Here is a 23,033-nt window from a genome sequence, read left to right as displayed (position 1 = left end):
TGCTGGACTAGCTCCTGTTAATCACTGGGAGATTATCCACACATTAACGGGGGAAAAAAGACAGCAACCTTTTGATGAAAGCAAACATTTATTCAGTATCAAAACTGCATCTTACAATTTAGGGTTCTGCAATTGTAGGCACTCGAGTAACAACACACACCAGGAACATACAGATATCCCATCAGCTTGGTCCATTTCAGAATGAGGGGACACGAGTGTCATGGCTGTATGTGCTTGTTCAGCTCAGCTAAGGCACGGCCGATCTCCGGCCTGATCAAACGTCCTCCGAGAACCTAGCCACGTATCCCGTCTGGAAAAGGACGTTTCTACCATGCATATCTGATTCCCTGGGAAGGTTGGAGCAGGTGTTTCACATAACACACGGTGAGAAGATAATGTGCTATAATGCTCATAGTAAACAACCATCACACACACAAAGGTTCTACAGAACTCATTTCTGAACCTGGATTTGGTAATCAGTGGAAATTACTCAAATAGTTAATGTGTCTGACCACATTTGACATGTGACTTGCATAAAGGGAGGGTGTAAAATAAACCTCATACCTGTGAACTACCCCCTTGTACAAATGACCACTGAAACTCCAGGGACGGGTTCAGTCAACTACAGCGTTTACTTGGCTGTCCAGTGTACCCTGGAGCCAAAACCCTTACAGTACTTAAAGTGCATTTAACGTTGTAAGCAGAGTGACTGGTAAACTAAACAATTCAGAGGCAGTCTGACTTTGATGAGTGTTCATACATTCACATCGGTTGTGAGATTGTGGAGGGTGGTGCTCCTCTCCATCACATACGAACCGGAGAAGAAACACCACCTCAGCCTTCTAAGTTCACAACTTTATTACATTTATTACACATGCAGTCATATATACAGGATGAATGGGTGAGTTTCTAAACGCACAGCAGAAGGGTGAAAGAAAGAACAGCAACCATTAATAAAAAAAACCAAACAACTGCACCAAGAGGATTAAAAACGAGTCAAACTGCATATCAGGTTTCAGGTGAAGGGGCAAAGTGCCCGCCTGGGTAACCTCCCTCTCTGGCATTAGAGTGCTGAGTGTAGCCACGCCCCCTGCCCCGCCCCCTATACACTCTATGGTAAACGGACTGATTGTACTGCCTGCTCCGTCCACTATAATCCCTTCGGCCACGGAAGCCCCCCCCTCTGAATCCTCCTCGGTCTTCTTGACCACGCCTCCCCCCTGCCTTGTAGGACTGACTGTAATACAACCGCCCACTTCTCAAATCTGGGTCTCCGTACTCCGCCTCCTCAGCCTCCCAGTCGTCCAGAATGGAGGAAGGTGTGGTGTGAGTGGACACCGCTTCTCCAGAGGCCCCTCCCCGAAAGCGTCTAGTCACGTCGGCCTCCTTCGTGTTTCCATTGGCTAGCTTTGTTGGCTCCACCCCTTCACCCATCGCGCCACCAATGGGGACAGGCTGAAGGACGGGACTCGGTCCTCCGCGATGCTGCAGCTCCATGGTGGGGAAGGGGATGGGGACGGGCTTCATGTCTACGCCTCCTGGATACAGGTGGGTAGCACCTGTCCAGGTGGGCTTGTCTGTTTGCGGCGTCATGGACCTCTGGCCATCTCCCTCCCCTCTCTCCATCACCATGGGCCCCACTGCTGTAGTGATATCAACCCTGCGGTTCAGGGGGGGCGGGATGGAGAGTCTCTGGTGCCCCATGGAGGTAGGAGGATAAGCTTCACCCCCTGGTATTGAAATAGAGTATGGTACTGAACCAGGAGGGGGCAGAGAATACACCCCAGGGAAAACGTGTGGAGTGTGGGCAGCGGGCCAAGGCACAGCTGGCCGAGGGGGCATCGGCATGTGCACCGAATGGGGGTGTCCGCCGTACCCACCCACCTCTACCGGAGGAGCCACCGGGGTCACGCCCCTCACCTGGAAATGACCGACAGGGCCGCCGCCCGCTCCAACAGGCGGCCCCATGGGGTTGTAGTTAGGGGCGGGGCTGATGTGGGGCAGGGAGGCGGAGCTCTGGTCCGGATGCCACTGCGGCGTGTACAGGCTGGACGTGGTGGGCAGGGGTTTGGGCTGCATGTGGTAGGCTTGCGTCAGCGGTGTGAGGTACGAGGCCGGGGCCCACATGGGGTGTGAGTACGCCTGACGACACAAGAACACAACACAGGAAGGCCGCAGCTCCAACAACACCGCTGACGTGATGAAGAAAACATCTGAACTGAAGTTGAAATACAACCAGAAACAATCCAATGACACTTTATGGACTAGAGGTTAATTGTGATGGTTCTTCAAAATGAAAAACATTTAAATATTAGTTTCCGCTGGTAATCAAATAATTTAAAAAATCCAAGAAAAACCTGCCAGAAACTTGTAGAAACCACAATATACAAATTTAAACTAAGGAGAATAAACCCTGTAACTGACTTGACACGAAATTCAACATTCAGCTATTAACAGAACACACTGCTCCTTACCTTGACCCCAAGGTTAAAGAACCACCTAAGGACATTCATATCTGTAAATGACAGAAACAGTATTTTGGAGTATATCATAATATGCATGAACGTATTCCCAGTCAACACGCTGTGGCCCATACGGCATGGGTTAAAGCAAGAAATTTTCATTTGACTGAAAATTTTTCCTGGCAACATTACTGAAAATGTTGTGTAGTTGGGACACAGCCTCTTTTACCTAATTCTACACAATAAACACATTTAGTATATTAATCTAAACAGCCTGTGTAAGGAGAAAAGAGAGAATCTATGAAGTGACAAAATGCAACACCTTAGCAATAAATGTACATAAATGTTTATATAATGGAGGTATCTGGGGGTCCTCCTCAAATTTAGTGAATCCTGGTGAGCTTTAAAAGGTATGAAGCTCTCGTTTTTTATCAGATTCACTATCGCAAAAACATAAGCAGTAAGATTACCTGCTTTAAGTAGGTATGTTACAAAAAAATTAAAAGTCCAAAAATGGCAAAGACAATTACTGCTGTTAAAATTATAGGATACAAGAGAACTTGGAGCGAACTACTAATAGACCCGATTTATTTCAGCGAACTCGAAGCGGTCGTTTTCTGCGTGGTCCTAGCGCTTGATTCGTCGCTATTTAAATATTTGTTTTTAACCGTAAAAACTGCAGGGGACCAAAACCAGCTTTTGAAAAAGTGGGGGGGACATGTCTCTTAATTTTTTAGCTGATGCTGGTCCAGCGTGCCGCGTGCCAGTGATTACGCCTCGGCGTGCCAACAGTGGCAAGTTGGCCATAGGTTGCCGACCCCTGGTTTATACTTTGGCGAGTGACCGTAGCGCGCGACTCCTCACACCTTGCGCGAACCTCCACGAACGGCGGAAGCGTTTATACTTGGTGCGTCACATTCTTTGCAGTGTTGTCCGAAATGATATGTGGTAGTATAAAGAAACACCCCTCAAAAACAGGGGAAGGAACATTTACCTAACGAAAATTAATGTTGCATTGTGTTCCAGGTTTGAAAAGTCCTGAAATTTAGGCTAAAGTACTTGACAATGCTTGAAATTGTAACTACTTCGTTTCACAACAAATAGCTGTTTGACTGAACAGTTCTCTTGTATTACGTTAACAAATACGAGCCTCTTGTAATTCCAGGACGAAACATGAGAGAACGTGAAGACGTTAAGATTGGATGTTTTGAAAATAAACAACCATTAAATAATGTGCTAAAAAGCGAATTATTTCGAATCATTTTGAGTATATGTATAAATATATAACAATTAAGTTTAACGTGCTGGGAAATATTGAAATGGACCTTTAAAGTGACGTACAAGTGCTTTAATTCCACCTTGTAAAGGTGTATGAACCCTGCAAACATGACTGTTCATTGCGCTGAGGCGTGGCGTGAGCAGTTTCAAAATTCGATAAGTGCACGACCTCACGAATCCACAGCGCGCGATACCCTCACGCACGGGCGGAACCACCGCGATTGCGTCATTTTCGCCACGCTGACCCTTGTGCCGCTCGCAACGCATCAAGTATAAACCTAGTCAGTGATGTCAGTAACGCGTTACTTAGTAACGCGTTACTCTAATCTGACCACTTTTTTCGGTAACGAGTAATATAACGCGCTACTATTTCCAGTGCAGTAATCAGATTAAAGTTACTTATCCACGTAACTGCGTTACTATTTATTTTCCCTAGTAAAAATATACATTTTTGCTTTCTTCTTGGCTCAGTTCTACTTTTGCGTCTGACCGTAGCGACCCTGTGAGAGCGCGAGCACGTTTTACAAGTCATTTTTTGCAGTGTCCTCCCGTAACGATATGTGGTAGTGTAAAGAAACACCCCTCAAAAACAGGGGAAGGAACATTTACCTGACGAATTTTATTGTTGCACTGTGTTCCACGTTCCACGGCACAACACCGGCGTCATCTAATATGGTCCGGAGGTCTTTCCCAAGAGGAAAACAATGTGGCGACTTACTTTCTACTGGCACCTATAAATGACTTTCAGTAGTTTTCAAAACTTTTCAGCAGCGTAAACATCTGTGTGCAAGCTAAACGTAGGCACAAAGTCAAATGACACAAGCATAGGCACATGCCAGTGTCTGAAAACAAAATGTCGATGTCATGTGCCACTGACATTACGGTGTCCCCAAAAAAAACAGTCTGATATTCTCAAGTCTCACCCCCTAAAAGTGTTCTACCTTTGGATAGGACAATGTGTAAAAAATTTTAAGTCATTATGATAATATTTAGTGGTCCCCCAAGGGCGTCAAAGTTTTTATCTACCCGAAAATCATATTTTTGACAAGATTTTCCATATTTGAGCAGTTTTATTGAGTGCATATAATGTTTTTACATGTCTTATATATCATAGCGAGTTATTTAACAGTTCTGCATCAATTGTTCAAACATGCAATGCTCAAATTGCACATATTTGCTCAAAATGTGCCAAAAATGCTTCAAACTGGCTGTTTTTTTTGTTAATTTAACAGCAAAACTGAAAGTAGCAATCATGAACACAATCAACAGTCACAAATAAAAAGCTTAACATATTCACACACTCAATCACAAACATGTTGGATTGTCGGTGATGGCAAACACTGGATTCCAGTAGAAACTGAAGTCTACACTCTACAATTTAAATGTTTACAAGGTCGTTGCGGTCAGATGTCTTAAACTTGCTTCGATGATTCTCAACAACTTGCAGGAGGAACTGCCTTTGTTCTTCATTTTTCACTGAGCCATTGAATTGCTGAATTAATGCCACACCACGCTCAGCAGAATCGTTGACATAGGGAATATATCTCACAAAGGTCAACGCTTCTTGATATGATGGAATAACAGGCCACGACTCTGAAGACTGATCTAGAAAGCTGCTGTCCAACCCGGTTACATCAAAGAAAGTTCTTGAGACAACCAACTGTGACATGTCTCTTGGTACCTGTTTATTAACATGTAAACCTCTTTCAGATTGCATGGTTGCAACTAAATGAGCTTTTTCGTCAGCAGATGAAAGATCTGAAAACAGTGCAAGAGTTGCTAGTTCTGGTGTCAGGTACCACGAGTGCCACTCCTGCAAGTTGTTGAGAATCAGGACATCTGACCGCAACGACCTTGTAAACATTTAAATTGTAGAGTGTAGACTTCAGTTTCTACTGGAATCCAGTGTTTGCCATCACCGACAATCCAACATGTTTGTGATTGAGTGTGTGAATATGTTAAGCTTTTTATTTGTGACTGTTGATTGTGTTCATGATTGCTACTTTCAGTTTTGCTGTTAAATTAACAAAAAAAAAACAGCCAGTTTGAAGCATTTTTGGCACATTTTGAGCAAATATGTGCAATTTGAGCATTGCATGTTTGAACAATTGTTGCAGAACTGTTAAATAACTCGCTATGATGTATGAGACATGTAAAAACATTATATGCACTCAATAAAACTGCTCAAATATGGAAAATCGTGTCGAAAATATGATTTTCGGGTAGATAAAAACTTTGACGCCCTTGGGGGACCACTAAATATTATCATAATGACTTTAAATGTTTTACACATTGTCCTATCCAAAGGTAGAACACTTTTAGGGGGTGAGACTTGAGAATATCAGACTTTTGTTTTTTTTTGGGACACCCTAACTGACATCTGTACGTAAGATGCCGATGTCAATGGCACATGCCACTGACATCTGTACGTGAGATGCCGATGTCAATGGCATATGCCAGCGTAACCTTTACGCAAGATGCCGATGCCTTTCCGTGTTAATACTGCCTCTCAGTAGCTGTCTGACTGAACAGTTCACTTGTATTACGTTTACAAATAAATGTACAAATAATACCGCGCAGCTACACAAACGTAATGTCAGGAGATACTTTAGCGACTACTACTGCTCACGGTGAATTCACTACCGGACACTTGGCCACTCAAGGAGTCTGGCCCTTTAAGTGACACTGGGGGGGTCTGCGCGCACCAGGGTTGCGTTATCAATAAAGTTTCCCTCCTCGGGATTTTTGGATTAAGCAGTTTCTGCCTCGGTTACGGAACCTGCTTCAATACATTGTTACTGTTAAAAATGCACTTCCAATAAAGTGAGTATTGGAAAAATTAATTTTGCTGCTGAATGTAACTACTAAAGTAACTTGTAATCTAACGTAGTTACTTTTAAAATCAAGTAATATGTAACGTAACTAAGTTACTTTTAAAAGGAGTAATTACTTTTTCAAGGTAACTTAGCCATCACTGAACCTAGTTTATTATTATGATCTGACGGATTTTTTTCCCCTCTAAAAATTCAAATGACGGAAATCCGTCGTGGTGACGGAGAACTTTAACCCATGCCATACGTCTGGGCTGGTCAGAGGGGCGCGGTACCTTTGGGCAGGTCCTTCCCCGTGTGGTGGAGGGAGAACGGTGGAGGTTGGAGGACGGCGTCGTCCTTGTCGTTCTGGGGGAACCCTGGGTAGAGGGGGTCGTGGCTCAGCAGGTGTGGCACAGGAAAGGCGTGCTGGTGCGGAGGGGCTGGCGCTGGGGTCTGGTACTCCGCCACCGGTCCCACCCCTGCGGGGGCAAAACGGAGGAATAAAACGGAGACGCACGTCTGTCGTGCAGGAAGTGGGGGGAAGGACAAAGACACGCACCTGAGACGAAGGTGGGGGCGTGTTCGTACGGGCGTGGCTCCGATGGGTGGGAGAAAGGCGGAGTTTGGGCAGAAGGCATGACGGGAGGCGGAGTTGGCATGGCGCCTGCCACGGGAGGGGGCGGGTAGGGAGGGTATGGGGACTGCATGCTAGGAAAAGCCCCGAGCCCAACGGGGTGGAAGGAGGCAACAGAACATGGGATGGTGGCAGGAGGGGTAACACAGTGAGAGGCATAGGCTGGAGTAGGTACGGTGGGCGGGGTTGAGTAAGTGGGCGGGGTGGGGGCAGATACAGATTCAGCTGTGGGAGGGGTATCCAACACAGGAGAGAGATCAGGAGCCTGAGTGGGCGTTTCCACAGGCACAGTGGGAGGACCATGAGAGGGGGCGGTGGGCGGGACAATGACAGGGCTGGGTCCTGGGGCAGTCTGAGAGCACACAGGGCTGGATTCAGGCCCCTGAGGGGCAACATGGGTTGGTACAGACGAGTACTCAGGGGTGGACTGAGGGGCAGCAAGGGCAGGTGAGGTAGTGGAGGGAGGAGATGGAGTATTGTTGGGGTTATGTCCAGGTGTGGTTAGAGGGGGAGGTTGGGAGACAGTGTGAGGCATTACTGCAGGTGAAAGAGGAGTGGTGGTGGTGGTAACTGGGGCAGATGGGGGTAGAGAAGGGATAGGCACAGTGGTGGTTTGTGGAGCAGGGGTAGCTGTAGCTGGAGAGAGAGACGCTGTCTGAGGGGGGTCAGGGGTAACGGAGCTCGATGGCGTGGAGTCAGGGTTCACCTTCCGGGCCGTCTGAGTTTGGGTGGACGTGTTTAGAGAAACGACTGCAGGTGTTGAAGTGACAGGGCTAAAAGGGGCAGTTTGAGACTGGGCAGGGGCTGTCGTTTTAGGCACAAGAGGGGCAGTTTGAGGCTGCGTGGGGGTAGTTTGAATAGATGTGGGGGCTGTTGTAGACGGATCAAGGGTGGTTCGAGAACGAGCTGGGGCAGTTTGAACAGATGTGGGGGCGGCTGCAGGGAGGGCAGGGCCAGGTTTGGTGGCCTTGGGGGCTGAAGGAGCAGGGGGAGTAGCCGAGGGTGTAGTGGAAGGTGGAGTACAGGGTGGTGTAGGGCTGGGTTTGCCACCGAGGGTTCGGCAGATCCTCTGGTCCTGATCCACAGTGCCCTTTTTCTGCAAGATATCAAAGCATAAACACACTGGAGAACCGTAGCAGTGCAAAAGCACTGAAAACTCCAGAATCTCAGTCAGCCAATTAGGATGCAGGAAACAAGTCCTATTAGCATACTAGACAAACAGTTCCTGCTGGGAATGGTGTACTAATGAGGAAGGAACTAGCTGTGGAACATACTCCATGGCTCCCCCTGTCAGTGTTCTGAGAAGGCCTCTGAGATGGTTCCTTCATCTCTGAAAGAAAGAAAGAGCTTAAACTGTAAATAAAACAAAAGACTGCTTCGTCCCAACCTTCATCTGAGAACCAGTAAAACTGGTTGTCAATTCAAGAAACAATTTCTACCAAGGTCTACAGAGCATCTTGCCTTAACTAACCCTCTGCAGGGCAGATCAATAAGAGTGTGTTAGAAGTAGGTTTGCTCGGCCACCAATATTTGCAAAAAACGCGTATCGGTTCGGCAGGCACGAGAAAATGCCGATCCAGACTCCCGATCCAGTTTTATTTTTGAAAATCCGATCCGGGTTTCCCAGCGCACCCATTTAGATAATCCATTCCAGTTTTTGCTGTGTTTTCACCAGTGAGTAAAATCCGGTCCGCATTTTCCAGCACACCAGCATAGCATCTCCCCAATTTAGCTCAGTGGCATCTCCTAACCATTAAGACGGCCATGTAAATTTGAAGTTATCGGTAAAAATGTCAGTTGTGTGGGATTATTTGACGAAGAGGTAGAGTGCAACATATGCCACAGTAAATTCAAGCGTTGTGGTAAAGCTGTAAGAACTTTTAATACAACCAATCTAATCAAGCATTTAGCGAAATACCACCATAAACAACATGAAGAGTTTCTAAAGAAAACCAAAGACAAAAAGAAAGGTCCTACACAACTAACACTGGCAGAAACGTTTGCGAAGCGTGACAAACTGCCACTTTTTAAAAATACAATTTACAATATTATTTGCACTTATGACTTTTTAAGCCTTAGTTTACTGATGCCATTTCTGTTTGTTATTTATTATTTTGTCTATTTTGAGTTTATTCATTGCTAAATAAAAAGGTCAGTTTCTCCTTACCAACCATTGTGTATTATTCAAACACACGTACTTCAGCTGGCTACTTGTTATCAAGAGTAAAACGCTTTTCAACATGAGTTTGACAACAAAATAAGTTGGCTAAATAGCTTTAAACTTTAATACATACTCGGATAGATTGGTATTGGTATCGGATTGGAAGTGCAATCAGATCGAAAGTTCAAAAAGCTGGATCGGGACATCCCTAGTCAGAAGCAGGCTGAGGGCACTGCTCGTCCTTACACAGGCTGACCCAGTGGCCATGTGGGGAACCAGTTTTCATATGAACACAGACAGCAGTGCATCATGGTACGATTCAGTTTTAAGTGTAAATAACACAGGAAATTGTGTTTGACAAGGGCTTTAAAGGCACATACACCAGGTACCATCAACAGCTCGCCTTAATTCAACAGCCTGCCCTAATTAACCCATCACTGTAATTCACCAGCCCGCCTTAATTAACCCGTCACTGTAATTAATTGGCCTGTTTAACTCACCTGTGTCAGCCTTCTTCCTCACGCCTTTCCTCTCAGCTCTTTTGCTTCCCTCATTGCAAGCAGCCTGCGCGTACGCGTACACACACACACACACACACACACACAATTATACAGCTGTTCATTCAACACAACCCAGTACAATAACACAGCTACGATGTTGGCGGACATACAGTTGTGAATACTGGATGATTTGTATCCTCCCACTTTATTCTTATATTATTACATTCTTTATTCTGTATTTGTAAAGCAATGAGAGTCCAGGTGCTGTATTAATTAACTTTGCCTAGTGTGTGTGTGTGTGTGCTGGGCGGTATACCGGTTTGCACTGAAAACCGGTGTTTAGTTTTGTTATCATAAGAATTTTTCATAAACCAGCCACACCGGTTTAAATAACCTTCACGTGTACGGAACGCAGCACGGTCGTTAATTGTTTCTCATGGGACGCTTTTTATTGCTGCGCCGCTAAGCACACACACACACACACAACAGAGCGTAAATCTAGCTTGCTGAAAACGAGAGACGTTCTGAACCACAAATTCTCCCAAACATTGAAGTAAAAGATGTATCCCCAAAGGAACTTTTGCCAAAGAAAAAAAAATCAGTTTCTGAATGGTGCCTGTAGCATTTCATGTGCGAAAGTTTTAGCTTTCAGTCTGTGTTGTGGCGAATTGCGACTCCCCTCGTTTATCCGCATAAAGACGCTACTGATTATATTGTCGATTTACGTTTCTATTCATAAATAAGAGCTAGACTTTAATTATTCATCACAGCAAATGGCATTATCTATGTCCAAAGATACACTGGCTCAAGGGTGTTAATTATTTTATACAAAATACACACTGGCTATACCGAAGTTCACCTCTGACCACATGACTTCGCAGTATTACAGCAGTATTATGTCTAAATATCTAGTTAGGACAAAACTAGAGTGCTCAATGAACCAAGTTATAATCACTGTAACTCCCGAATATCATCTGTAGCGTCTTTATGCATGTTCAAACGAGGGGAGTCGGAATTTGGCACAACACGTTCATTTGAAGAAGAAAGAAAAAAAAAAGAAAAAAAAAAAAGCTCTTTAGCGCTGAGTTTATACACCTTTACAAGGTGGAATTCAAGCACTTGTACATCACTTTAAAGCAGTGTTTCTCAACCTTTTTTCAGTTGTGGCACCCTTTATATGCATGCAAAATTTTAAGGCACCCCAGTTTACAATGCGTTAAAAACACAGTTTTGTGGGGGGGGGTTTGAACGTAAAATGGACACAGATTAAGTGTTATATCGCAATCTATCGATCGCGGGTGGTTGGCGCCAGAGCGAACTAGTAACTCATTGAATCATAGATATGGATCAGATAAACAAGATTTTTTTTTTTCGGATGTGAGATATCGGAAGTGTGGCGTGAGAGCGTATGAAAACAGTCAAATGCGTGTGTCTCACGCTCAGGGTTGAGAGTTGGCAACCCTGAAAACATACTCTCTGCAACCATCTCCCGGCCAACATAACACAAAAAGTGATTATTAAGACAGAGAGCAGATCAATGTGACTTACAGTCAGTGGGAAACCTGCGTAATCACGTGCTGACCTTGGTAAGGGTCATATGCAGGTCATATGCACGCTTTGAGCGTGAGACTCACGCATATTTAGCGATTTCACACGCTCTCACACCACACATGGAATTTCTCACGCTTGAATATTATGATTATTAATTTATTTTTTAAATAATCTAATCGCCGCACAGCGCAGCATATTCAGCCAATCCATCGGTTGTATATTATAACAGGTTGAACCAATCAGAATATAGATCGCGCTGTTTCTTGGTAGACTTTAGCCACCCCGCTCCCCAACCACACACACACACACACACACACACCCGCTACACTAACCATCGCGACATAATCCCCCCCCGCCTGAAAAAAAGCTCACGCCCACCAAACTTGAGAGATCTGGTCATATGAAATAAATTTTAATGATTTTTAAAGCGTATAATAACTTCAATTTTTAAAACTATAGTTTTTTATTTCACATCAGAATATTTTGACGGCACCCCCGATGAAGACAGACGGCACCCCAGGGTGAGAAACGCTGCTTTAAAGGTCCATTTCAATATTTCCCAGCATGTTAAACTTAATCAAGTTAAATATTTATACACATACTCAAAATGATTCTAAATAATTCGCTTTTTATCACATTATTTAATAGTTGTTTATTTTCAAAAATCTTAACGTCTTCACGTTCTCTCATGTTTCATCCTGGAATTACAAGAAGCTCTTATTTGTTAACGTAATACAAGAGAACTGTTCAGTCAGATAGCTATTTGTTATGAAACCAAGTAGTTACAATTTCAAGCATTTTCAAGTACTTTAGCCTAAATTTCAGGACTTTTCAAACCTGGAACACAATCAGGGTTCATACACTTTTTTGACAACTAATTTCCATGACTTTTCCATGACTTTTCCATGACTTTCAGACAAATTTCAATGACTGTACATTCTCTAAACATATGTGTAGACACGAAAAATAAGAAAAAACCCAGGCTCAAATTCCACAGTATATCATCAATTAATGAAAAGACACATGGTTTAATTGAAAAAATAAACATTTACCATATTTTCAATATCAATATAAGCCGCATCTAAGTTTTTTTTAATGGAAAATGTTGTAGCTATAAGCCGTATCCGGGCTAAAAGCCGGTGAGTTCCCGCTTACCGACGGGTCTGGTTAACGACGGACGGAGTTACGACCGACTTTTCTTAATTTCGCGCGGTGCGTGGAGGTGCAGTGGCAGCACTGTAGAGTGTTGTGGAGTGTAGTGGAGTGTTGTGTTGTGTAGTGTTGTGTACGATAAGCTGAAGCAGCGCAGCCTCCACCACAGCCCATCTCGGCAACGCGGTCGCTCTTTTTCACGCTGTACGCACGAGAACATTGTTAGTTTTTTTCTATTCTGTGTTTACGATCAAGGCGTGTCTAAATCTAGGGTCGCGCTTAACGACGAAAACTGCTTTGCGTCGGACTTTTCAGTCTCTAACCCCAACGTTAACCAGTTGGTTAACCACACAGTGCACATTTTGCATGCCCCGTGTCCTTGTCTTTCTCAAGCCATAGCTTGTATTTGTCCAACTGAAGCAGCCATAGTTGAATCGGCATTTACCAGCATTACGCTGATTTACACGTCATCAAAGTACAATCTACAGCTCCGCTTGGAGTCCAACGCTAACGCAGCGAACTAACCTGTGAAGTTACGTTAGTGGTCCGCACAAAGAAAAAACATGGCTATATTATATATGTTTATTTTTTCTTCTGGTTATCGGAACGACATATATTTATTGTGTCAAGCAAATTTCCATGACTTTTCCAAAACATTTGAGTATTTTTAGTTTTTCCAAAACTTATCCAGGCCTGGAAATTGCTATTTTCAAATTCCATAACTTTTCCAGGTTTTTCATGACCGTACGAACCCTGACAATGCAACATTAAAATTGGTCAGGTAAATGTTCATTCCCCTGTTTTTGAGAGGTGTTTATACTACTACATATCATTACGGAGAACACTGCAAAGAATGTGACGCGGAAAGTATGAACGCTTCTGCCGTTCGCAGAGGGTCGCGCGAGGTGGGCGGAGTCGAGTGCTACGAAAGTATAAACCTAGCTATAGGTGGAGACATTTTTCTAACGGTGGAATAGGGTACTCAACCACTCTACTGCAGAAATTCTTTTCGTATTCAATGCGGTTAACACATCATGGGGGGAGAAACTGTCAAATACCGTGAAACCGATATAATTTTGAAAAATACCGTGATATAGAATTTTGGTCATACCGCCCAGCACTAGTGTGTCTATATGTGTGTGTGTGTGTGTGTGCGCGCGAGTGTGTTACCTGTGCACTAGCTCCCAGGGTTGGGAAGTTGTTCTCGTCTTTGTGCAACATCTCCAGCAGGGCGTGCTCCTCTTCCTCCTCGTGTGTCAGCACCACGACCCCCTCATCAGTCTTCCTGCTCACACACACCATCACATCTCCCATCACTTGCTGGCGGAAGCCATCTTTAGAGAGCCAGTGAGCCCTCAAACAAACACCCACCAGGTCAACACTTGTTTTCTGTGCATATTAGTTTAAGAGAATGAGCGAGTGTGTGTGTTTGTGCGAGAGACGGGGTGTGTGTGCTTGCAAGTGAGTGTGTGTGTGAGTGAGTGTGAGAGAGTGTGTGTGTGAGTGAGTGTGAGAGAGTGTGTGTGTGAGTGAGTGTGAGAGAGTGTGTGTGTGAGTGAGTGTGAGAGAGTGTGAGCGTGAGAGAGTGTGTGTGAGCGTGTGTGTGTGTGCGTGTGTGAGCGTGTGTGTGTGTGTGAGCGTGTGTGTGTGTGTGAGCGTGTGTGTGTGTGTGAGCGTGTGTGTGTGTGTGAGCGTGTGTGTGTGTGTGAGCGTGTGTGTGTGTGTGAGCGTGTGTGTGTGTGAGCGTGTGTGTGTGTGAGCGTGTGTGTGTGTGAGCGTGTGTGTGTGCGTGAGCGTGTGTGTGTGCGTGAGCGTGTGTGTGTGCGTGTGTGTGTGTGTGTGCGTTCCAGCTAACGAACCTGCCACTGTTGTTCTTTCCAAGCTGACGTGCTTCTCCAGAGGCCTGTGGGGGCCAGGAATGCTGCTTCAGCACACGGTTGCCAGGGGCGGAGCCTGCCGTTGCCTGGGTCATGTGTGGACTTGATACTGTATGACCCGACTTCCTGCTGCCCCTCGTGTCCCACTCTGCTGATCCAAACACAGTGTGTGTGTTTACCAGAGAGACAGAGAGACATGGAGACAACATCTATAAGAGGAAGATAACTGATACCATTAGTGGGTGTGTTGCCATTGGATACAGTGTGTCTCTTGCCCTTATCGGTCACTGTACACCAGGACTCTTCAGCAGGAGGACGCAGATTCCAAAGGGGAACAGTGTGTCTACACACACACACACACAAAAAAAGTCAAAACTGAACATGCAACATTTTTTTTTACATGATGTGCACCAATCAACAAATTCACAGCATTCTTGGTACCGAATGCAGGTCTAAGCCTGCAGAGACCTTCTCTTACACACACACTCACACACACACACACACACACACACACACACACACTTCTCTCCGAGCTCCTCAATAAAGACAGTAACAGGTCCGTCGTCTGGGCTGACGTCCTGAATGTAGGCACTGTAGTAACGACCATCATTCCTCACTCGCACCTGAGAGAGACACCCAGAGGGACCAGAGTGAGTTTTACACAAACCCAAACAACACTAATAAATGCCACGCAGACGCAGACACGCAGACGCAGACACAGACACGAAGACACACACCTGGCACTTGTCGCCTGCTGCGTACTGCATCCCCGCTGCCATGCAGAAGTCCCTCCTCTGTTGAGCTGTGAGGGAGAGAGCAAAACACATCACAGTCTGGCACACGCGCGCGCACACACACACACACACACACACACACACACACACACACACACACACACACACACACACACACACACACACAGGGGCGTGACCTTGTCACCCCAGACAACACACACACACACACACACACACACACACACACACACACACACACACACACACAGGGGCGTGACCTCCTCACCCCAGACAACACACAGGCGCGACCTCCTCACCCCAGACAACACACACACACACTCTGGGGCGTGACCTCTTCAGACAACAGTGCACACATCACGGCTGTCTGCATGATCACCACACAACCACACACACTGGTCTATTTAAAACCCATAGAAACTGGGCAAGTTTGGCTTGTAGATCTGGTTTAACAGATTACAGTATAATTTTGTGTACAGTGTAGAGTAGTAATAAATTACACCGTATATAATGTACAGTAGAGGAGTGATGCTTTTTAAAATGTCAAAGGTTTTTAAATGGTCTCGTTGAGAACAAGTTTTTGCTGACGTTAGCAGTGTGTGCATGACTCAAATTAATAATGCACATGTCTCAGGCACGGAAAGGCAGGCACACGGAAAACCGTACCTTTCTTGGACCGCAACCACACATCATACTCCACATTCCTGAAATAGGCGTGGTTCAACGAGGCCAGGACCTTAGCAGGCAAGTGGCCACGCCCTCCTCCTCGGATTTGGCCCCTCCCACGACCCTGGTGCGCAATCGCAAGTCAGTCACAAAAATGACAGATTCACTGTAAAAGTGGTCGAAATACAAGTGAGCCAAGTTTTTACCTTATAATTCGCTCTCCTGTTCACACTGCTGGTCCTGACGGTGACTTCACTGGACCTGAAGATCAAACAATCACAGTACTGTAAATATTTCCAAAAACGCCTGCACAAGAATGCACGTGCACACACGGTAATGCGGACACGAGCCTCAGACGGGTCAGCACAGTTCCCACTCAACATCCCAGCTTGGCTTTTACTGCACAATCTACCCAGCAGCCCTTGCAGATGCAGTGAAAGAGGCGTGGACCAACTGGCTGACCCAGAGATCCACACCTGCCTCTACGCTTACAAGTCCAGTGAGCAGACATTTCCTGTTTCATCTTGGAGAACAGAAGAAGTTTGAGGATTGGTAGTGACTACAGCACTGGTAATAAATGAGCATGCTGGACAGGGAGACAGGTGGCGCGGGTGGAGACAGGTCGGGTGGAGGGAGGGGACTGGGTGGACTCACCAGAAGTCGTCTCCTTCGTCCAGGTCTGACTCGTCACTACTCCTGTTCTCCGCCTCCGTGGCCTCGTCACTCTCCTTCAAACTCCTCATGTTCGCCGCCAACACACTCCGGTCCACATGAAAGACCCGCTCGTATAACAGTTCATAGAGGATGGCTGGACACACACGGACACACACACACACCTTTAGAAAACGCAGGACTTAAGTGGTAGGTGCCCTGTCCTCTACCTTTTGATTAAACAAAACCTCGTCGTCCACATACAAATATGACATTCTCCTTTCGGTTGTGGAGATTGGCCAAACACGTGACTCACACTGACAAACAGCAGCATTTGTGGTGTGGGACAGTGGGTAAACACTGTCATAATGGTTCCCATTGAGGAAGCAGAGTCGCACCTAGGAAGAGAGGAAGGACATAAAAACAAACTAATCAGATGATTCAGCATGGACCACATGTTGTAAATAGCCTGGTTGTTGTGTGGGCGTGTGTATGCAAACCTTATCAGGGTAGCCGTTCTCTGTGATGTTCACTGGGGGCTCCCCAGGTTCCTGGTAGATGATGAAATCATGCCTGGGGGGGTAGAACACACAAGCAGTTATGGCAAGATCATGTGTGATTAAAGGCATTCAACACAATACACTAATGGAATATCAAAAACCAAGACAGCTAATCATCAATTACAGTCAAAGCTTTCAGAGTGAAATGTTCTTACTTATAAAGGACAGATAAGGCAGTTATCTCCACCTGGCCAACCCAGCTCTAGAGACCAAACCAAAACAGACAGCACAATCTTTAAAACATAAATGTACTAACTTTGCACAATTTATATTGCTTTCGACACATGCACTTTTTATTTACTGCAACTTAAAGGTTACCAAGCAAATGGTCTGGCATCATTAGAACATTGTAGTGGTGTGTTTAAACGTAAGACACCTGTTGTGCAGGAGATTGTAGCGAGATGTCCGTCAGGTCGTGCCATAAGACACTCTGATATGGTTGTTACAGCAAGGCAGGGTTAATTCAGACTCTTACCTGAGGGTCTTGAAGCCTTTGCAGGTATTCCTCAAAGTCCCCTTCAATGAACTACCAGACAAACACCACAAACCGCATGAGGAACTACATGCGTTTCTACAGTAGGTACAACCCCGTCAGAAGATGTGCGAAGTGAGCTAAAGAATACATGTGCAGTGAGAATCACTGCGAGTTCACGCACCGACTCGTAAGAGCTCCTCTCCTGCCTGAGGTATTTCACGCACGCCTCACGCACCTTGGTGTGCAGGCCCTGGCAGTGCAGCACCTGCGGGGAACACAGAAACCCCACCCCGGGAGCAGGGGCGGGACCAAGGAACTCAGGAACTCAAACAACAAAACTTTGAACTCTGTCTGCACCGTCTCGGCCACAGTAAGGAGCAGAGTTGTATAATCCAGGTTCAGAAAGTAAAAGTCCTCACCAGGATTTTGCTCAGGCTTCTTGGATTGTGTTGATTCCACTAATTTTACCTGGATTGCACTAATTAGAAAATCTAGCAAGCTTGAGCAAAATCCTGGTGAGGACTTTTACTTTCTGAACCTGGATTATACACCTCTGGTAATGAGCATACAGCCATGACATTAAGATCACGTGAAACTCAAGGAAATGAAGGGAGAGATGAAGAAAACACACACGCCCAGAGAGAAACTTTCTTCGTGAATACACTCACACAGGACATTCATGTAGCAACACGTGCAGTCACTCCATGTGAGGAGACCCTGAACGTGTTTCCACCACAGGACACTTAAATAACTCTTAACTCTCCCTACACTATCTGATCATGTGCATCTGAAGTTCAATAAAATTTCTCTCACAGAAAGGTCGCAATCGTCAAAACCAAGAACTTGACCAACAAACATTTATAAATATACATTTCTAAGACGTTGACATTACATTATATTATAAAATGAGCAGCGTTAGCTACTTTAATCACTGGGTGTGAGGTGCACTACACACTACACGCCCGTGGCTAGCTGCGCTAATGTGCCAGTCACGCACTGACGCTGATCAACTAAGATGAACAGTTAAATACACACACACACACACACACACACACACTTTATCACGGTTTGCTCGGTCTGCGCTCGTTTATTCCGACTGCGCGACACCGCCGAGACGTTAGTGCACCGAGCCGAGCCCGTGGAGCCCCGCAGCGGCCAGCCAGGCTGCACCGACACGCACCTGCTCGGCCACGGCCCTGAACAGACACGATCCGTCCTTGGCGATCCTCCTGCGGTACAGCCCGTTCGCCTGCAGGTGCTCGTCCAGGAGCCTCTCCAGCGCGCCGTCCGCCTCGCGGGCTTCCATAGTGGGCTAGCTGTGGCTAACTGTGTGCTAGCGGTGCTAACGGCGCTAACGCTAGCCGGGCATCCCAACACTCGCTTTCGTTTTCGGAGAAGCGACACAAACTTCCACAGCGTCCCAGTTCAACACCGACACGAGTCGCCCAACTGAACCGGAAAAGAAGTTTTATTATTTTTTTGCTACCGAAACGAAGATCAACTGACGACGTTTGTAAATATATTTAAAAAAACTAAAACGCTAAATCGCAACTTTCCACTTTTATAACCGAGACTGTGGTCGGCGTGCGCTTTCGGTTCGCGTTTGACAGCAGGGGGAGGCGCGCGGTGCTTATTGGGACATGTAGGCGAGTCAAACCCGGACGGAACTACAAATCCCAAGATGCACCTGTGGCAACGTGATCAACCGTAAGCCTCGTTAGACGCACACACATCTTCAACATGGGTTTAATTTTAAAATACTTTAGTGGCGTGTAGGCTCTGTTGCATAAGATACCCTAAGCCCGTCTATTAAAATGGTGATAGGAAATTTTGTACAATAAAGAAAGAAAAAAAATATTTCATTGGATCAAAGTTATGATCGTTCGCTAACATTAAAGCAAAAAAATATATATTAAAATAATAAACGCACGTACATTGCAGTTAAGCTAGGTATATAACCTGTGGCGAATAACTTATTTTAGTTTAAATAAAATAAACAAAAAACAAGCAAAGATACAACGACAGTGTTGACTGTGAACGTTTAAACTGTCAACATCACGTCTCGGCTACGGTTGTTTATCAGCACCACACAACCACGTCGGTAACGGAGAGTAACTCCAACTAATGGAATATCAATAACCAAGACAGCTAATCATCAACTACAGTCAAAGCTTTCAGAGTGAAATGTTCTCACTTATAAAGGACAGATAAGGCAGTTATCTCCACCTGGCCAACCCAGCTCTAGAGAACAAACCAAAACAGACAGCACAATCTTTAAAACATAAATGTACTAACTTTGCACAATTTATATTGCTTTCGACACATGCACTTTTTATTTACTGCAACTTAAAGGTTACCAAGCAAATGGTCTGGCAGCTAGGGCTGCCATGATTAGTCGACTAGTCACGATTATGTCGACTATTAAAATAGTCGACGACTAATTTAATAGTCGATGCGTCGTGTTTTTTTTTTCTCTCCATACTGCTGCGGTCGCGTCTGCCTTTCTGTCCCTAACGCACATGCGCAGTAGTGGAAACCGAGGTAGACAGTGGACGACATCCTAGGACATTATACAGACTGGCATCATGGCTACCCGGCTATGATCGTTCGCTAACATTAAAGCAAAAAAATATATATTAAAATAATAAACGCACGTACATTGCAGTTAAGCTAGGTATATAACCTGTGGCGAATAACTTATTTTAGTTTAAATAAAATAAACAAAAAACAAGCAAAGATACAACGACAGTGTTGACTGTGAACGTTTAAACTGTCAACATCACATCTCGGCTACGGTTGTTTATCAGCACAACACAACCACGTCGTTAACGGAGAGTAACTCCAACTTCACCAGCTTCCTGTCCGCTTTATTCAGGCGATGTCTAAAATAACTAAAACCTAAAATATTATTGACTAAATTAATAAACCATGAGCGCCGCGGTCACCGTTGGAGGTCCCCGCGGAGGTCTGGACCGGATCCACCGCGAACAGATTCGCGAGACCGCTCGTCCGTTTTTTTTTGGGCGGGAAAAAGGCGCGCGAGAGGATGCGCGAGAGAAGAGCACGTGCGCCGTCGAGCACGTGTTTCAGAACGCTCGACGAGCCGCGCAACACCCGACACGGAGACACGGGGCCTCATCCTGCGCGGTGAATAAAGGTTTCTCCAAGCTGCGCTTTTAAAACTTTGTTCACAATAATCTCGTTTAAATAACGTTTCACTATTCATTTCACTCAAATCCACGAGACCACAGCGCGCCTACAACAAGGGCAGGTACAGGTGTTCACATTATAACACAATCCTGCTTCAGGAGATACAGATGTTCACATAGTTCACATTATAACACAGAATCTTGCTTCATTACATCATTAATGAATCTATCTGTCTGCCAATAGGCTCATGTACCAGGGATAGCAGCAGTCAGGTAAAGAACCAGTATAGGAATCACTCTGAATTACACATGTCTCAAAAGTAAGGAAACAGGTGAAATGAGTGGAGTGTTCATGATACCCGTTTCTCACATTTCTGGTGGACTTTCATCAAAACACCTGAGCGAATGCCAACTCAAGCAGCAACCGTTAAGACAACTCTTTATTCTTCACATATATTCATTTCTATATGGGTGTTTCCTTACCTTTGAGACACCCAGTTTTGAACTTGATAATGTGTCTGACTGGCTAACAGGCAATATTGACATATGTCCTGTCATCGTGCCAACCTGCCGTCACAGACTGACTGAGAGGAGCAAGAGAGAAAGGTAATTTCACATTCTCTCTCTCTCTCTCTCTCTTCGTTGCACAACATGACTGATGTTGTACCTCTGTTCTTGTGTCCAGGTCGTTCTGGAGAGGATGAAGAGGAGTCAGCCTGCTCAGACGTAGAACAGTATAAAGTCACGAACATAAAGGAAAAAATAAAGAACTGACCTTTGTGTGTGGGAGCAAGCGTCAAGGAGGCGTGGCATTAGTGTCAGGGAGGTGTGGCATTAGTGTTAGAGAGGTGTGGCATTAGTTTTAGAGAGGTGTGGCATTAGTGTTAGAGAGGTGTGGCATTAGTGTCAGGGAGGTGTGGCATTAGTGTTAGAGAGGTGTGGCATTAGTGTTAGAGACGTGTGGCATTAGTGTTAGAGACGTGTGGCATTAGTGTTAGAGAGGTGTGGCATTAGTGTCAGAGAGGTGTGGCATTAGTGTCAGGGAGGTGTGGCATTAGTGTTAGAGATGTGTGGCATTAGTGTTAGAGATGTGTGGCATTAGTGTCAGGGAGGTGTGGCATTAGTGTTAGAGAGGTGTGGCATTAGTGTCAGGGAGGTGTGGCATTAGTGTTAGAGAGGTGTGGCATTAGTGTTAGAGATGTGTGGCATTAGTGTTAGAGATGCGTGGCATTAGTGTCAGGGAGGCGTGGTATTAGTGTCAAGGAGGCGTGGCATTAGTTAGTAGGGTTACTCTTTCAGTATCGCTGATCATTCATAAGAATGCTTTAGTGCAAAAATTATGCCTTCCACATTTCTTCTCAAACAGGTTCATTTTATGTTTCTCAGAAGCCTGCAATAGAAAAAGTAAATGTAGTCCAGTGTAATACAGTGTTTGAAGGATACAGTGTAACCCCCTTTGGCTATTTTACAAAGGGCAAACTGAAAGATCTCAGTGTTGTATGGACTTTAATCTTGAACTGTGCTGATATAAAAGAGTTGATGATGGACTCTGATGAGTGATTATACCCAATGGTCTTCGTCCACTACATCATGCTGTGCTTCGAGGCTGGATCTAGAACAAAACCAAACATGAGTCTGACTGCACTGTAACCGAATTACATAAGACCAACTTTGTGATCATTCACACAAACATTTACACGTGTACAGTAAAGTGTACTTGTTTATTAAAGTTTGAACCAGGTGATTTAAACACGAGTCTTTATATTCACAGTCTTTGTGTATTTTCTCCAAATCTTTTAAAAGCTGAGAAATACCTCATTTAAAATAAATTAAATTAGTGGGGGTAGGGTATAGTTCCTGTCCTGCAGCTGTTACACATCCTGGATGAGAGAGAGAGAGAGAGAGAGAGAGAGAGAGAGAGAGAGATGAGAAAGGCAGAGGTGGGGGTCCCTGGTTTTGCCTCTAGGCTGGACACAGATCTGGCTCTGAGGTGAGTGTGTAAGCTTTATTTTCTTCAGCAGGTCTTACTGGACATTCTTATTAATCTACGATTATCAACGGCCATCAATCTAAGACGGCTCAAAAAATATTGTATTATGGGAATATTCTTAAAATGCTGGTAAGGTGTGAATGAACTAAACTCTGACTTTTATTATTGCGTACAATCAGATATGTGGTTTATGAAAACGTGAGTAGCGAAAAACTGGTTTGCAGTTTGCTGAAAACGCAGGATGAAAATCATACGTTACCAAAAAGCTCACGCAGGCACGTATGATTGTGTGCGTGGTTATTTGCAGTTACGGGATGACACGGCTCTTTCGGAGATGCAAGATTACGCGGGTGATGGTGATT

The 23,033-nt window shown here is 45.1% G+C and overlaps 1 protein-coding gene and 1 long non-coding RNA gene across 3 annotated transcripts; one reads left to right on the top strand and one right to left on the bottom strand.

Moving 5' to 3' along the window:
- Nucleotides 1-79: 79 nt before the first annotated feature.
- On the bottom strand, nucleotides 80-19,119 carry LOC143498947 (uncharacterized). 2 transcript variants are annotated; one of them, XM_076993848.1, is made up of 20 exons: nucleotides 18,713-19,119; nucleotides 17,714-17,797; nucleotides 17,533-17,583; nucleotides 17,213-17,259; nucleotides 16,998-17,070; nucleotides 16,814-16,895; nucleotides 16,501-16,654; nucleotides 16,053-16,107; nucleotides 15,847-15,970; nucleotides 15,166-15,230; nucleotides 14,951-15,051; nucleotides 14,662-14,771; nucleotides 14,411-14,579; nucleotides 13,722-13,836; nucleotides 9,849-9,912; nucleotides 8,462-8,517; nucleotides 7,113-8,283; nucleotides 6,847-7,032; nucleotides 2,475-2,515; nucleotides 80-2,142 (listed from the first exon to the last, which is right to left on the bottom strand). In XM_076993848.1, the coding sequence occupies exons 1-20, from the start codon at nucleotides 18,836-18,838 to the stop codon at nucleotides 1,009-1,011; spliced, it is 4,008 nt and encodes a 1,335-aa protein (XP_076849963.1). In that variant the 5' UTR covers nucleotides 18,839-19,119; the 3' UTR covers nucleotides 80-1,008. The 2 variants fall into 2 exon arrangements, with proteins under 2 accessions (XP_076849963.1, XP_076849964.1); XM_076993849.1 differs by having other exon boundaries at nucleotides 14,411-14,576; nucleotides 18,713-19,118.
- LOC143498949 (uncharacterized) lies at nucleotides 19,113-23,030 on the top strand. The gene is made up of 3 exons (XR_013126020.1): nucleotides 19,113-19,239; nucleotides 21,215-21,287; nucleotides 21,367-23,030. It is a non-coding gene; the product is annotated as an uncharacterized LOC143498949 (long non-coding RNA).
- The last annotated feature ends 3 nt before the right edge of the window (nucleotides 23,031-23,033 follow it).

Source organism: Brachyhypopomus gauderio, unplaced genomic scaffold, assembly GCF_052324685.1.
Source record: "Brachyhypopomus gauderio isolate BG-103 unplaced genomic scaffold, BGAUD_0.2 sc127, whole genome shotgun sequence".
NCBI classification, from domain to species: domain Eukaryota; kingdom Metazoa; phylum Chordata; class Actinopteri; order Gymnotiformes; family Hypopomidae; genus Brachyhypopomus; species Brachyhypopomus gauderio.
Note: the sequence above shows the minus strand (reverse complement) of the source record. Positions and strands in the feature narration are given on the sequence as shown.

Coding starts and splice junctions, on each gene's coding strand:
- LOC143498947 (XM_076993848.1), bottom strand. CDS start 18,838: ATGGAAGCCCGCGAGGCGGACGGCGCGCTGGAGAGGCTCCTGGACGAG. Junction 17,798..18,712: donor TCAGGGCCGTGGCCGAGCAG/GTGCGTGTCGGT, acceptor TGTTCCCCGCAG/GTGCTGCACTGCCAGGGCCT. Junction 16,108..16,500: donor GACGAAGGAGACGACTTCTG/GTGAGTCCACCC, acceptor TTTGATCTTCAG/GTCCAGTGAAGTCACCGTCA.